We start from the raw sequence: 16,843 nt of genomic DNA, 5'->3' as shown, positions 1-16,843 counted from the left end.
ACATCAAGGCAACTCCAACACCAGCACTAAAACATGAAAATGATGTCAGGTTTGGGCCAACAATAGTAGCCAAACAGGAAATTGACATCGAGGCAGCTCCAACAACAGAACCAAAACATGAAAGTGACGTCAGGTTTGTGCCAACAAGAGTAACCAAACAAGAAATCGACAGCAGCGCAACACCAACAACAGCACCAAAAAAACATGGAAGTGATGTGAGGTTTGTGCCGACAAGAGCAGCCAAAGAGGAATTTGACATCAGGGCAACCCCAACAACAGCACCAAAACGTGCAAGTAACATAAGGTTTGTGCCAACAAGAGCAGGCAAACGGGAGATCGACATCAAGGCAACTCCAACGATAGCACCAAAACATGGAAGTGATGTCAGGTTTGGGCCAACAAGGGCAGCCCAAGAGGAATTCGACATCAGGGCAACTCCAGCAATACTGCCAATACGTGGAAGTGACATCAGTTTTATGCCAACAAAAGAAGCTAAAGAGGAAATCGACATCAGGGCAACTCCAGCAACAGCGCCAAAACGTGGAAGTGACGTCAGGTTTGCGCCAACAACAGAAGCTAAGCAAGTAATTGACATCAGCGCAACTCCAACAACATCACCAAAACATGGAACTGATGTCAGCCTTGTGCCAACGAGAGCAGGCAAACAGGATATCGACATCAGCGCAACTTCAACAAGAGCACTAAAACATGGAAGTGATGTCAGGTTTGTGCCGACGAGAGCAGCCCAAGAGGAATTCGACATCAGAGCAACTCCAGCAACACTGCCAAAACGTGGAAGTGATGTCAGGTTTATGCCAACAAAAGAAGCTAAACATGAAATCGACATCAGGGCAACTCCAACAACATCACCAAAACATGGAAGTGACATCAAGGCAACTCTCGCAACAGCACCAGCACGTGAAAGTGATGTCTGGTTTGTGCCGAAAAAAGTAGCCAAACAGGAATTCGACATCAGGGCAACGCCAACAACAGCACCGATATCTGACGGTGACATCAGCTTAGTTGTTGTACCAGTATTGACGGCATCCAGGGAAGAAACAATAAAAAAAGAACAAAATTATTCTGCACCAACTACGCAAGCAGAAGTCACAAGCACACGAGATGTGAATTCACCTGGGAAAGTCGATGAGACCGAAGAAAGAGGAAAGCACAAATATAATAACATGAACTACAACAAATATTCCAGATTGCCTTTTGTGTATGAAAAAATATCAGTCGCTAATGTCCCTGGTGTTCACAGTTCAACAAATGCACGTGATTTGGTTGATTTTAGTCACAATGAGAGTAAAGATGACGTCACACATGATGCCAAAACAAAGAGTCAAGAAGAACCAGGAAGTGCACGTGAGAAAGAACAAGGAGGCTCAAAAAAGAAAATTGGCACAGGATCGCAGGAAGAAAAGGAGGACGAAAAAATAAAGCTCAAACACGACAAGCACAAGAGAAAAGAGGAATCGCGGACTGAAGAGTCACGTGAGATTAACAATGTAAAAGACAAAAAGATCAAGGGAAGTGGGAAACTCGGAGACAGCAACATAAACCTTAGTGAAGTAAGTTTGGAGGACAGAAAAAACAATGAAGCCAAACAAAGTGGTATGAGCTCTAAAGAGCAAGAAACGAGGCCCACAAATGTGCAGGATGGCAATGGAAAAGAAAGGGATCATGGTAAAGAAGACACAAAAATCACAGTTGGGAGAGGAGGCAAATCAGAAGGAGATGAGCAGAGTAGTCGGGATAAGAAGGGAAGTCAAGCAAACAGGCATGCTAATAAAACGAGTAAAGAGATGGAACATGAAGAAGCAAAAAAGGGAAAGAAGAAACAAATAATGAAAGGTGCTGGTGATAGTCATGACACTGAAGATAAAATTAACAAACTTGATGAATTCGTAAATAAACCAAAAAAAGGAGTGAATATACATGACAGCCGGGGTCAGATTGGTAATAAACAGGAGAGTAAAGAAATAGGTCCTAAACAAAGTGAAGGGAAGACAGAAAAAGACCGCAGAAAGAAGGAGAAAACTAAAGATAAAAAGGGAAAGAAATCTGAGCAAGGGAGTGGAGATCACCACGGTGCTGATGTTGAGTCCAGTAGGGAAGGGAACAACATTGAAAAGTTAACTGACATAAGAGTTAACATAGAAACTGAGCATAATAATGTAATCAAAGGTAAACAAGAACATCATATAAAATATAGAGATGATGGAATGGTTAAAGATATGGGAGGCAATACAACAAATAATAAAAATAAGATTAATGGGAAGAATGTAAATGAAGGAATTAGAGATGATAAGGAGAGTGCAAAAGAAGAAGAAGACCACCCAAATCGAGGAGTTATTCTGGAATCTTTAGGTTACAGTTCCCAAGAAGACAACAGAGAGATAAATTGGCGTGAAAAGATGGGTAATAAAGAAGCAGGAAGAAAAAAAACGGAGACTACTAAAAAGCAGAGAGGCAACACAGAGGGAAGAGGGAGTCAACATGGTCGAGGAAGTGAAGTGAAAACCAAAAGTGAAGAAAGTACGCATGGTGGTGATGAACAAGAAAACAGTGAGCAGGATAGACTGGTTGACTTTGAAACTGTGGATAATGATTGGGTTGCACATGAAAAAGAAAGTCATGAAAGCTATAGGGAAGATGGGACAAGCAAGAGGAGGAGGAAGAAGACGAAACATGGCAAGGAAGTAAATGAATGGATTGGAGATGGTGATGAGAGTGAAAACAAATCAAACAAGGACACTAAAGTTGTCACTGGAGAGAAAGACAAAGAGCAAGACGACACCAAGGGAGACAAATCAAAGGAGGGAACTAAAGTTGGCAGCGGACAGAAAGACGAAGAGCATCCGAACACCAAAGAGGACAAATCAAACACAGACACTAAAGTTGTCACCGGAGAAGTAGACAAAGAGCAAGATAACATCAATGAAGAGAAATCAAACAAGGACACCAAAGTTGCCAATCCAGAGAAAGACAAAAAGCAAGAGAAAACCAAGGAGGACAAATCAAAGGAGGGCACTAAAGTTGTTACTGGAGAGAAAGACAAAGATCAAGGAAACACCAATGAAGAGAAATCAAACAAGGACATTACAGTTGCCACACCAGAGAAAGACAAAAAGCAAGATGACACCAAGGAAGACCCATCAAACAAGGACACTAAAGTTGTTACTGGAGAAAAAGACAAAGATCAAGGAAACACCAATGAAGAGAAATCAAACAAGGACATTAAAGTTGCCACTCCAGAGAAAGACAAAAAGCAAGATGACACCAAGGAAGACACATCAAACAAGGGCACTAAAGTTGTTACTGGAAAGAAAGACAAAGATCATGGAAGCACCAGTGAGGAAAATTCAAACAAGGACACTGAAGTTGCCAGCGGACAGAAAGACGAAGAGCAAGCGAACACCAAAGAGGACAAACCAAACAAAGGCAATAAAGTTGTCACCGGAGAAGGAGACAAAGAGCAAGATGATATCAATGAAGACAAATCAAACAAGGACACCAAAGTTTCCAATCAAGAGAAAGACAAAAAGCAAGAGAAAACCAAGGAGGACAAATCAAAGGAGGGCACTGAAGTTTTTACTGGAGAGAAAGACAAAGATCAAGGAAATACCAATGAAGATAAATCAAACAAGGACATTAAGGTTGCCACTCCAGAGAAAGACAAAAAGCAAGATGACACCAAGGCAGACACGTCAAACAAGGGCACTAAAGTTATTACTGGAGAGAAAGACAAAGATCAAGGAAACACCAATGAAGAGAAATCAAACAAGGACATTAAAGTTGCCACTCCAGAGACAGACAAAAAGCATGATGACACTAAAGAAGACACATCAAAGGAGGGCACTAAAGTTTTTACTGGAGAGAAAGACAAAGATCAAGGACACACCAATGAAGATAAATCAAACAAGGACATTAAAGTTGCCACTCCAGAGAAAGACAAAAAGCAAGTTGACACCAAGGAAGATGCATCAAACAAGGGCACTAAAGTTGTTACTGGAGAGAAAGACAAAGATCAAGGAAACACCAATGAAAATACATCTAACAAGGACATTAAAGTTGCCACTCCAGAAAAAGACAAAAAGCAAGATGACACCAAGGAAGACACATCAAAGGAGGGCACTAAAGTTGTCACTGGAGAGAAAGACAAAGATCAAGGAAACACCAATGAGGAGAAATCAAACAAGGACATTAAAGTTTCCACTCCAGAGAAAGACAAAAAGCAAGAGAAAACCAAGGAAGACACATCAAAGGAGGGCACTAAAGTTTTTACTGGAGAGAAAGACAAAGATCAAGGAAACACCAATGAGGAGAAATCAAACAAGGACATTAAAGTTGCCATTCCAGAGAAAGACAAAAAGCAAGATGACACCAAGGAAGACACATCAAGCAAGGGCACTAAAGTTGTTACTGGAGAGAATGACAAACAGCAAGCGAACACCAAAGAGGACAAATCCAACAAAGGCACTAAAGTTGTTACTGGCAAAAAAGACAAAGAGCAAGGGAAGACCAAGGAGGTCGAAACAAATAAGGGCACTAAAGTTGCCACCGCAGAGAAAGACAAAAAGAATGAGAAGACCAAGGAGGACAAATCAAACAAGGACACTAACGTTGCCACTGGAGAGAAATACAAAGAGCAAGATGACACCAAGGAAGACACATCAAAGGAGGGCACTAAAGGTGCCACTCCAGAGAATGACAAAGTGCAAGGGAAGACCAATGAAGAGAAATCAAACAAGGACATTAAAGTTGCCACTGCAGAGAAAGACAAGAAGCAAGATGGCATCAAGGAAGACAAATCAAACAAGGACACTAAAGTTGTCACAGGAGAGAAAGACAAAGAGCAAGCGACCAGCAAGGAAGAAACATCAAAGGAGGGAACTAAAGTTGGCAGCGTACAGAAAGACAAAGAGCAAGCGAACACCAAAGAGGACAAACCAAACAAAGGCACTAAAGATGTCACCGGAGAAGGAGACAAAGATCAAGGAGACACCAATGAAGAGAAATCAAACAAGGACATTAAGGTTGCCACTCCAGAGAAAGACAAAAAGCAAGAGAAAACCAACGAAGACACATCAAAGGATGGCACTAAAGTTGTTACTGGACAGAAAGACAAACAGCAAGCGAACAGCAAGGAGGAAAAATCAACCAAGGACACTAAAGTTGGCACTCCAGAGAAAGACAAAAAGCAAGATGACACAAAGGAAGACACATCAAACAACGGCACTAAAGTTGTTACTGGAGAGAAAGACAAAGATCAAGGAAACACCAATGAAGAGAAATCAAACAAGGACACTAAAGTTACCACTCCAAAGAAAGACAAAAAGCAAGATGATACCAAGGAAAACACATCAAACAAGGGCACTAAAGTGGTTACTGGAGAGAAAGACAAAGATCAAGGAGACACAAATGAAGAAAAATCAAACAAGGACATTAAAGTTGCCACTCCAGAGAAAGACAAAAAGCAAGATGACACCAAGAAAAACACATCAAACAAGGGCACTAAAGTTGTTACTGGAGAGAAAGACACAGATCAAGAAAACACCAATGAAGAGAAATCAAACAAGGACATTAAAGTTTCCACTCCAGAGAAAGACAAAAAGCAAGATGACACCAAGGAAGACACATCAAACAAGGGCACTAAAGTTGTTACTGGAGAGAAAGACAAACAGCAAGCGAACAACAAGGAGGAAAAATCAAACAAGGACACTAAAGTTGGCAGCGAACAGAACGAAAAAGAGCAAGCGAACACCAAAGAGGACAAATCCAACAAAGGCACTAAAGTTGTTACTGGCGAAAAAGACAAAGAGCAAGGGACGACCAAGGAGGTCGAAACAAATAAGGGCATTAAAGTTGTCACCGCAGAGAAAGACAAAAAGAATGAGAAGACCAAGGAGGACAAATCAAACAAGGACACTAACGTTGCCACTGGAGAGAAATACCAAGAGCAAGATGACACCAAGGAAGACACATCAAAGGAGGGCTCTAAAGGTGCCACTCCAGAGAACGACAAAGTGCAAGGGAAGACCAATGAAGAGAAATCAAACAAGGACATTAAAGTTGCCACTCCAGAGAAAGACAAGAAGCAAGATGACATCAAGGAAGACAAATCAAGCAAGAACACTAATGTTGTCACAGGAGAGAAAGACAAACAGCAAGCGACCAGCAAGGAAGAAAAATCAAAGGAGGGAACTAAAGTTAGCAGCGTACAGAAAGATAAAGAGCAAGCGAACACCGAAGAAGACAAACCAAACAAAGGCACTAAAGATGTCACCGGAGAAGGAGACAAAGATCAAGGAGACACCAATGAAGAGGAATCAAACAAGGACACTAAAGTTGCCACTCCAAAGAAAGACAAAAAGCAAGATGACACCAAGGAAAACACATCAAACAAGGGCACTAAAGTGGTTACTGGAGAGAAAGACAAAGATCAAGGAGACACCAATGAAGGGAAATCGAACAAGGACATTAAGGTTGCCACTCCAGAGAAAGACAAAAAGCAAGATGACACCAAGAAAGACACATCAAACAAGGGCACTAAAGTTGTTACTGGAGAGAAAGACACAGATCAAGGAAACACCAATGAAGAGAAATCAAACAAGGACACTAAAGTTGCCACTCCAGAGAAAGACAAAAAGCAAGAGAAAACCAAGGAAGACACATCAAACAAGGGCACTAAAGTTGTTACTGGAGAGAAAGACAAACAGCAAGCGAACAGCAAGGAGGAAAAATCAAACAAGGACACTAAAGTTGGCAGCGAACAGAACGAAAAAGAGCAAGCGAACACCAAAGAGGACAAATCCAACAAAGGCACTAAAGTTGTTACTGGCGAAAAAGACAAAGAGCAAGGGACGACCAAGGAGGTCGAAACAAATAAGGGCATTAAAGTTGTCACCGCAGAGAAAGACAAAAAGAATGAGAAGACCAAGGAGGACAAATCAAACAAGGACATTAAAGTTGCCACTCCAGAGAAAGACAAGAAGCAAGATGACATCAAGGAAGACAAATCAAACAAGGACACTAAAGTTGTCACAGGAGAAAAAGACAAAGAGCAAGCGACCAGCAAGGAAGAAACATCAAAGGAGGGAACTAAAGTTGGCAGCGTACAGAAAGACAAAGAGCAAGCGAACACCAAAGAGGACAAACCAAACAAAGGCACTAAAGATGTCACCGGAGAAGGAGACAAAGATCAAGGAGACACCAATGAAGAGAAATCAAACAAGGACATTAAGGTTGCCACTCCAGAGAAAGACAAAAAGCAAGAGAAAACCAACGAAGACACATCAAAGGAGGGCACTAAAGTTGTTACTGGACAGAAAGACAAACAGCAAGCGAACAGCAAGGAGGAAAAATCAACCAAGGACACTAAAGTTGGCACTCCAGAGAAAGACAAAAAGCAAGATGACACAAAGGAAGACACATCAAACAACGGCACTAAAGTTGTTACTGGAGAGAAAGACAAAGATCAAGGAAACACCAATGAAGAGAAATCAAACAAGGACACTAAAGTTACCACTCCAAAGAAAGACAAAAAGCAAGATGATACCAAGGAAAACACATCAAACAAGGGCACTAAAGTGGTTACTGGAGAGAAAGACAAAGATCAAGGAGACACCAATGAAGAAAAATCAAACAAGGACATTAAAGTTGCCACTCCAGAGAAAGACAAAAAGCAAGATGACACCAAGAAAGACACATCAAACAAGGGCACTAAAGTTGTTACTGGAGAGAAAGACACAGATCAAGGAAACACCAATGAAGAGAAATCAAACAAGGACATTAAAGTTTCCACTCCAGAGAAAGACAAAAAGCAAGATGACACCAAGAAAGACACATCAAACAAGGGCACTAAAGTTGTTACTGGAGAGAAAGACAAACAGCAAGCGAACAACAAGGAGGAAAAATCAAACAAGGACACTAAAGTTGGCAGCGAACAGAACGAAAAAGAGCAAGCGAACACCAAAGAGGACAAATCCAACAAAGGCACTAAAGTTGTTACTGGCGAAAAAGACAAAAAGCAAGGGACGACCAAGGAGGTCGAAACAAATAAGGGCATTAAAGTTGTCACCGCAGAGAAAGACAAAAAGAATGAGAAGACCAAGGACGACAAATCAAACAAGGACACTAACGTTGCCACTGGAGAGAAATACCAAGAGCAAGATGACACCAAGGAAGACACATCAAAGGAGGGCACTAAAGGTGCCACTCCAGAGAATGACAAAGTGCAAGGGAAGACCAATGAAGAGAAATCAAACAAGGACATTAAAGTTGCCACTGCAGAGAAAGACAAGAAGCAAGATGGCATCAAGGAAGACAAATCAAACAAGGACACTAAAGTTGTCACAGGAGAAAAAGACAAAGAGCAAGCGACCAGCAAGGAAGAAACATCAAAGGAGGGAACTAAAGTTGGCAGCGTACAGAAAGACAAAGAGCAAGCGAACACCAAAGAGGACAAACCAAACAAAGGCACTAAAGATGTCACCGGAGAAGGAGACAAAGATCAAGGAGACACCAATGAAGAGAAATCAAACAAGGACATTAAGGTTGCCACTCCAGAGAAAGACAAAAAGCAAGAGAAAACCAACGAAGACACATCAAAGGAGGGCACTAAAGTTGTTACTGGACAGAAAGACAAACAGCAAGCGAACAGCAAGGAGGAAAAATCAACCAAGGACACTAAAGTTGGCACTCCAGAGAAAGACAAAAAGCAAGATGACACAAAGGAAGACACATCAAACAACGGCACTAAAGTTGTTACTGGAGAGAAAGACAAAGATCAAGGAAACACCAATGAAGAGAAATCAAACAAGGACACTAAAGTTACCACTCCAAAGAAAGACAAAAAGCAAGATGATACCAAGGAAAACACATCAAACAAGGGCACTAAAGTGGTTACTGGAGAGAAAGACAAAAATCAAGGAGACACCAATGAAGAAAAATCAAACAAGGACATTAAAGTTGCCACTCCAGAGAAAGACAAAAAGCAAGATGACACCAAGAAAGACACATCAAACAAGGGCACTAAAGTTGTTACTGGAGAGAAAGACACAGATCAAGGAAACACCAATGAAGAGAAATCAAACAAGGACATTAAAGTTTCCACTCCAGAGAAAGACAAAAAGCAAGATGACACCAAGAAAGACACATCAAACAAGGGCACTAAAGTTGTTACTGGAGAGAAAGACAAACAGCAAGCGAACAACAAGGAGGAAAAATCAAACAAGGACACTAAAGTTGGCAGCGAACAGAACGAAAAAGAGCAAGCGAACACCAAAGAGGACAAATCCAACAAAGGCACTAAAGTTGTTACTGGCGAAAAAGACAAAAAGCAAGGGACGACCAAGGAGGTCGAAACAAATAAGGGCATTAAAGTTGTCACCGCAGAGAAAGACAAAAAGAATGAGAAGACCAAGGAGGACAAATCAAACAAGGACACTAACGTTGCCACTGGAGAGAAATACCAAGAGCAAGATGACACCAAGGAAGACACATCAAAGGAGGGCTCTAAAGGTGCCACTCCAGAGAACGACAAAGTGCAAGGGAAGACCAATGAAGAGAAATCAAACAAGGACATTAAAGTTGCCACTCCAGAGAAAGACAAGAAGCAAGATGACATCAAGGAAGACAAATCAAGCAAGGACACTAATGTTGTCACAGGAGAGAAAGACAAACAGCAAGCGACCAGCAAGGAAGAAAAATCAAAGGAGGGAACTAAAGTTAGCAGCGTACAGAAAGATAAAGAGCAAGCGAACACCAAAGAAGACAAACCAAACAAAGGCACTAAAGATGTCACCGGAGAAGGAGACAAAGATCAAGGAGACACCAATGAAGAGGAATCAAACAAGGACATTAAGGTTGCCACTCCAAAGAAAGACAAAAAGCAAGATGACACCAAGGAAAACACATCAAACAAGGGCACTAAAGTGGTTACTGGAGAGAAAGACAAAGATCAAGGAGACACCAATGAAGGGAAATCGAACAAGGACATTAAGGTTGCCACTCCAGAGAAAGACAAAAAGCAAGATGACACCAAGAAAGACACATCAAACAAGGGCACTAAAGTTGTTACTGGAGAGAAAGACACAGATCAAGGAAACACCAATGAAGAGAAATCAAACAAGGACACTAAAGTTGCCACTCCAGAGAAAGACAAAAAGCAAGAGAAAACCAAGGAAGACACATCAAACAAGGGCACTAAAGTTGTTACTGGAGAGAAAGACAAACAGCAAGCGAACAGCAAGGAGGAAAAATCAAACAAGGACACTAAAGTTGGCAGCGAACAGAACGAAAAAGAGCAAGCGAACACCAAAGATGACAAATCCAACAAAGGCACTAAAGTTGTTACTGGCGAAAAAGACAAAGAGCAAGGGACGACCAAGGAGGTCGAAACAAATAAGGGCATTAAAGTTGTCACCGCAGAGAAAGACAAAAAGAATGAGAAGACCAAGGAGGACAAATCAAACAAGGACACTAACGTTGCCACTGGAGAGGAATACCAAGAGCAAGATGACACCAAGGAAGACACATCAAAGGAGGGCTCTAAAGGTGCCACTCCAGAGAACGACAAAGTGCAAGGGAAGACCAATGAAGAGAAATCAAACAAGGACATTAAAGTTGCCACTCCAGAGAAAGACAAGAAGCAAGATGACATCAAGGAAGACAAATCAAGCAAGGACACTAATGTTGTCACAGGAGAGAAAGACAAACAGCAAGCGACCAGCAAGGAAGAAAAATCAAAGGAGGGAACTAAAGTTGGCAGCGTACAGAAAGATAAAGAGCAAGCGAACACCAAAGAAGACAAACCAAACAAAGGCACTAAAGATGTCACCGGAGAAGGAGACAAAGATCAAGGAGACACCAATGAAGAGAAATCAAACAAGGACATTAAGGTTGCCACTCCAGAGAAAGACAAAAAGCAAGAGAAAACCAACGAAGACACATCAAAGGAGGGCACTAAAGTTGTTACTGGACAGAAAGACAAACAGCAAGCGAACAGCAAGGAGGAAAAATCAACCAAGGACACTAAAGTTGGCACTCCAGAGAAAGACAAAAAGCAAGATGACACAAAGGAAGACACATCAAACAACGGCACTAAAGTTGTTACTGGAGAAAAAGACAAAGATCAAGGAAACACCAATGAAGAGAAATCAAACAAGGACACTAAAGTTACCACTCCAAAGAAAGACAAAAAGCAAGATGATACCAAGGAAAACACATCAAACAAGGGCACTAAAGTGGTTACTGGAGAGAAAGACAAAGATCAAGGAAACACCAATGAAGAAAAATCAAACAAGGACATTAAAGTTGCCACTCCAGAGAAAGACAAAAAGCAAGATGACACCAAGAAAGACACATCAAACAAGGGCACTAAAGTTGTTACTGGAGAGAAAGACACAGATCAAGGAAACACCAATGAAGAGAAATCAAACAAGGACATTAAAGTTTCCACTCCAGAGAAAGACAAAAAGCAAGATGACACCAAGGAAGACACATCAAACAAGGGCACTAAAGTTGTTACTGGAGAGAAAGACAAACAGCAAGCGAACAGCAAGGAGGAAAAATCAAACAAGGACACTAAAGTTGGCAGCGAACAGAACGAAAAAGAGCAAGCGAACACCAAAGAGGACAAATCCAACAAAGGCACTAAAGTTGTTACTGGCGAAAAAGACAAAAAGCAAGGGACGACCAAGGAGGTCGAAACAAATAAGGGCATTAAAGTTGTCACCGCAGAGAAAGACAAAAAGAATGAGAAGACCAAGGAGGACAAATCAAACAAGGACACTAACGTTGCCACTGGAGAGGAATACCAAGAGCAAGATGACACCAAGGAAGACACATCAAAGGAGGGCTCTAAAGGTGCCACTCCAGAGAACGACAAAGTGCAAGGGAAGACCAATGAAGAGAAATCAAACAAGGACATTAAAGTTGCCACTCCAGAGAAAGACAAGAAGCAAGATGACATCAAGGAAGACAAATCAAGCAAGGACACTAATGTTGTCACAGGAGAGAAAGACAAACAGCAAGCGACCAGCAAGGAAGAAAAATCAAAGGAGGGAACTAAAGTTGGCAGCGTACAGAAAGATAAAGAGCAAGCGAACACCAAAGAAGACACACCAAACAAAGGCACTAAAGATGTCACCGGAGAAGGAGACAAAGATCAAGGAGACACCAATGAAGAGGAATCAAACAAGGACATTAAGGTTGCCACTCCAGAGAAAGACAAAAAGCAAGAGAAAACCAAGGAAGACACATCAAAGGAGGGCACTAAAGTTGTTACTGGACAGAAAGACAAACAGCAAGCGAACAGCAAGGAGGAAAAATCAACCAAGGACACTAAAGTTGGCACTCCAGAGAAAGACAAAAAGCAAGATGACACAAAGGAAGACACATCAAACAACGGCACTAAAGTTGTTACTGGAGAGAAAGACAAAGATCAAGGAGACACCAATGAAGGGAAATCGAACAAGGACATTAAGGTTGCCACTCCAGAGAAAGACAAAAAGCAAGAGAAAACCAAGGAAGACACATCAAAGGAGGGCACTAAAGTTGTTACTGGAGAGAAAGACAAAGATCAAGGAAACACCAATGAGGAGAAATCAAACAAGGACATTAAAGTTGGCAGGCCAGAGAAAGACAAACAGCAAGAGAAAACCAAAGAAGACACATCAAAGGAGGGCACTAAAGTTATTACTGGAGAGAAAGACACAGATCAAGGAAACATCAATGAAGAGAAATCAAACAAGGACATTAAAGTTTCCACTCCAGAGAAAGACAAAAAGCAAGATGACACCAAGGAAGACACATCAAGCAAGAGCACTAAAGTTGTTACTGGAGAGAATGACAAACAGCAAGCGAACAACAAGGAGGAAAAATCAAACAAGGACACTAAAGTTGGCAGCGAACAGAAAGAAAAACAGCAAGCGAACACCAAAGAGGACAAATCCAACAAAGGCACTAAAGTTGTTACTGGCGAAAAAGACAAAGAGCAAGGGAAGACCAAGGAGGTCGAAACAAATAAGGGCACTAAAGTTGCCACCGCAGAGAAAGACAAAAAGAATGAGAAGACCAAGGAGGACAAATCAAACAAGGACACTAACGTTGCCACTGGAGAGAAATACAAAGAGCAAGATGACACCAAGGAAGACACATCAAAGGAGGGCACTAAAGGTGCCACTCCAGAGAATGACAAAGTGCAAGGGAAGACCAATGAAGAGAAATCAAACAAGGACATTAAAGTTGCCACTGCAGAGAAAGACAAGAAGCAAGATGGCATCAAGGAAGACAAATCAAACAAGGACACTAAAGTTGTCACAGGAGAGAAAGACAAAGAGCAAGCGACCAGCAAGGAAGAAACATCAAAGGAGGGAACTAAAGTTGGCAGCGTACAGAAAGACAAAGAGCAAGCGAACACCAAAGAGGACAAACCAAACAAAGGCACTAAAGATGTCACCGGAGAAGGAGACAAAGATCAAGGAGACACCAATGAAGAGAAATCAAACAAGGACATTAAGGTTGCCACTCCAGAGAAAGACAAAAAGCAAGATGACACCAAGAAAGACACATCAAACAAGGGCACTAAAGTGGTTACTGGAGAGAAAGACAAAGATCAAGGAGACACCAATGAAGGGAAATCGAACAAGGACATTAAGGTTGCCACTCCAGAGAAAGACAAAAAGCAAGATGACACCAAGAAAGACACATCAAACAAGGGCACTAAAGTTGTTACTGGAGAGAAAGACACAGATCAAGGAAACACCAATGAAGAGAAATCAAACAAGGACATTAAAGTTGCCACTCCAGAGAAAGACAAAAAGCAAGAGAAAACCAAGGAAGACACATCAAAGGAGGGCACTAAAGTTGTTACTGGAGAGAAAGACAAACAGCAAGCGAACAGCAAGGAGGAAAAATCAAACAAGGACACTAAAGTTGGCAGCGAACAGAACGAAAAAGAGCAAGCGAACACCAAAGAGGACAAATCCAACAAAGGCACTAAAGTTGTTACTGGCGAAAAAGACAAAAAGCAAGGGACGACCAAGGAGGTCGAAACAAATAAGGGCATTAAAGTTGTCACCGCAGAGAAAGACAAAAAGAATGAGAAGACCAAGGAGGACAAATCAAACAAGGACACTAACGTTGCCACTGGAGAGGAATACCAAGAGCAAGATGACACCAAGGAAGACACATCAAAGGAGGGCTCTAAAGGTGCCACTCCAGAGAACGACAAAGTGCAAGGGAAGACCAATGAAGAGAAATCAAACAAGGACATTAAAGTTGCCACTCCAGAGAAAGACAAGAAGCAAGATGACATCAAGGAAGACAAATCAAGCAAGGACACTAAAGTTGTCACTGGAGAGAAAGACAAAAAGCAAGACGACACCAAGGGAGACAAATCAAAGGAGGGAACTAAAGTTGGCAGCGTACAGAAAGTCAAAGAGCAAGCGAACACCAAAGAGGACAAACCAAACAAAGGCACTAAAGATGTCACCGGAGAAGGAGACAAAGATCACGGAGACACCAATGAAGAGAAATCAAACAAGGACATTAAAGTTGCCACTCCAGAGAAATACAAAAAGCAAGAGAAAACCAAGGAAGACACATCAAACAAGGGCACTAACGTTGCTACTAGAGAGAAAGACAAACAGCAAGCGAACAGCAAGGAGGAAAAATCAAACAAGGACACTAAAGTTGCCAGTGGACAGATAGAAAAAGAGCAAGCGAACACCAAAGAGGACAAACCAAACAAGGACACTAAAGTTGTCACTCCAGAAAAAGACAAAAAGAATGAGAAGACCAAGGAGGGAAAATCAAACAAGGACACTAAAGTTGCCAGCGAACAGAAAGAAAAAGAGCAAGCCAACACCAAAGAGGACAAATCCAACAAGGACACTAAAGTTGTTACTGGCAAAAAAGACAAAGAGCAAGGGAAGACCAAGGAGGTCGAAACAAACAAGGGCACTAAAGTTGCCACCGCAGAGAAAGACAAAAAGAATGAGAAGACCAAGGAGGAAAAATCAAACAAGGACACTAAAGTTGCCACTGGAGAGAAAGACAAAACTGTGGATAATGATTGGGTTGCACGTGAAAAAGGAAGTCATAAAAGATATAGGGAAGATGGGACAAGCAAGAGGAGGAGGAAGAAGACGAAACATGGCAAGGTAGTAAATGAATGGATTGGAGATGGTGATGAGAGTGAAGAAGATGCCTATGCAGATCATGATGACACAAAACTGATAATTATTTTGAAATCTCATAGTTCCGAGGAAGACAGCAAAGAGAGACATAGGCACAACAAGGTGGAGAGCAAAGAATCAAGAAGAAAAAAATATAATGAAAGTAAAAAGCAGAGAGTGAAGACAGAAGGAAGGAGGGTTGAACATCAATTGAGAAGTGCAGGTTCTATCAAGAGTGAAACCATTATACGTGATGGGGATGAATATGAAGAAGGCAGTGAGCAAGAAGGGGTTCATTTTGAAACTGTAGATGAAGTTGTCACCACGGATAAAAAGCAAAAGTACACCAAGGATGGCAAATCAAACAAGGGCACTAAAGTTGTCACTGGAGAAAACGAGAAGGAGCAAGACAACACCAAGGGAGACAAATCAAAGAAGGGCACTAAAGTTGCCACCGGAGAGAAAGACAAAGAGAAAGTGAAAACCAAAGAAGACAAATCAAACAAGGGCACTAAAGTTGCCATTGGAGAGAAAGACAAAAAACAAGATGACACCAAGGAAGACACATCAAAGGCGGGCACTAAAATTGTTACTGGAGAGAAAGACAAAAAGAATGAGAAGACCAAGGAAAACAAATCAAACAAGGACACTAAAGTTGTCACCGGAGAAAAAGAAAAAGAACAAGATGACACCAAGGAGGATAAATCAAACAAGGGCACTAAAGTTGCCACTGGAGAGAAAGACAAAAAGCAAGATGACACCAAGGAAGACACATCAAAGGAGGGCACTGAAGTTGCTACTGGAGAGACAGAAAAAGATCAAAACGAAACTAAGGAAGACACATCGAAGGAGGGCACTAAAGTTGCCAGTGGTCAGAAAGACAAAGTGCAAGGGAAGACCAAAGAGGACAAATCAAACAAGGGCCCTAAATTTGCCACTGGAGAGAAATACAAAGAGCCAGCGAACAGCAAGGAGGAAAAATCAAATAAGGACACTAGAGATGCCACTCCAGAGAAAGACAAAACGCAAGATGACACCAAGGAGGACAAGTCACACAAGGGTACTAAAGTTGTTACTGGAGAGAAAGACAAATATCAAGGAAACACAAACGAAGATAAATCTAACAAGGACACTAAAGTTGTCACTGGAGAGAAAGGCAAAAAAAATGAGAAGACCAAGGAGGACAAATCAAACAAAGGCACTAAAGTTGTCACTGGAGAGAAAGAAAAAGATCAAGACGACACTAAAGATGACAAATCAAACAAGGACACTAAAGTTGTCACCGGAGAAGGAGACAAAAAGCAAGCGAAGAGCAAGGAGAAAAAATCAAACAAGGACACTAAAGTTGCCACTGGAGAGAAATACAAAGAGCAAGATGACACCAAGGAAGACACATCAAAGGAGGGCACTAAAGTTGCCACTGGTCAGAAAGACGAAGGGCAAGAGGACACCAAAGAGGACAAATCAAACAAGGGCACTAAAGTTACCACCGAAGCGAAATACAAAGAGCAAGATGACACCAAGAAGGACAAATCAAAGAAGGGCACTGAAGTTGCCACCGGTGAGAAAGACAAAAAGCAAGATGACACCAAAGAGGACAAACCAAACAAAGGCACTAAAGTTGTCACTGGAGAGAAAGAAAAAGATCAAGACGAAAC

At 41.6% G+C, this 16,843-nt stretch overlaps 1 protein-coding gene across 1 annotated transcript; it reads left to right on the top strand.

Moving 5' to 3' along the window:
• The first annotated feature begins 876 nt into the window (after positions 1-876).
• Positions 877-15,004, top strand: LOC144942490 (uncharacterized). The gene is made up of 3 exons (XM_078869350.1): positions 877-934; positions 2,632-5,315; positions 5,404-15,004. The coding sequence occupies exons 1-3, from the start codon at positions 877-879 to the stop codon at positions 14,716-14,718; spliced, it is 12,057 nt and encodes a 4,018-aa protein (XP_078725476.1). The 3' UTR covers positions 14,719-15,004.
• Positions 15,005-16,843: the final 1,839 nt, after the last annotated feature.

This window comes from Lampetra fluviatilis, chromosome 27, assembly GCF_964198595.1.
Source record: "Lampetra fluviatilis chromosome 27, kcLamFluv1.1, whole genome shotgun sequence".
Taxonomy (NCBI): domain Eukaryota; kingdom Metazoa; phylum Chordata; class Hyperoartia; order Petromyzontiformes; family Petromyzontidae; genus Lampetra; species Lampetra fluviatilis.
Note: the sequence above shows the minus strand (reverse complement) of the source record. Positions and strands in the feature narration are given on the sequence as shown.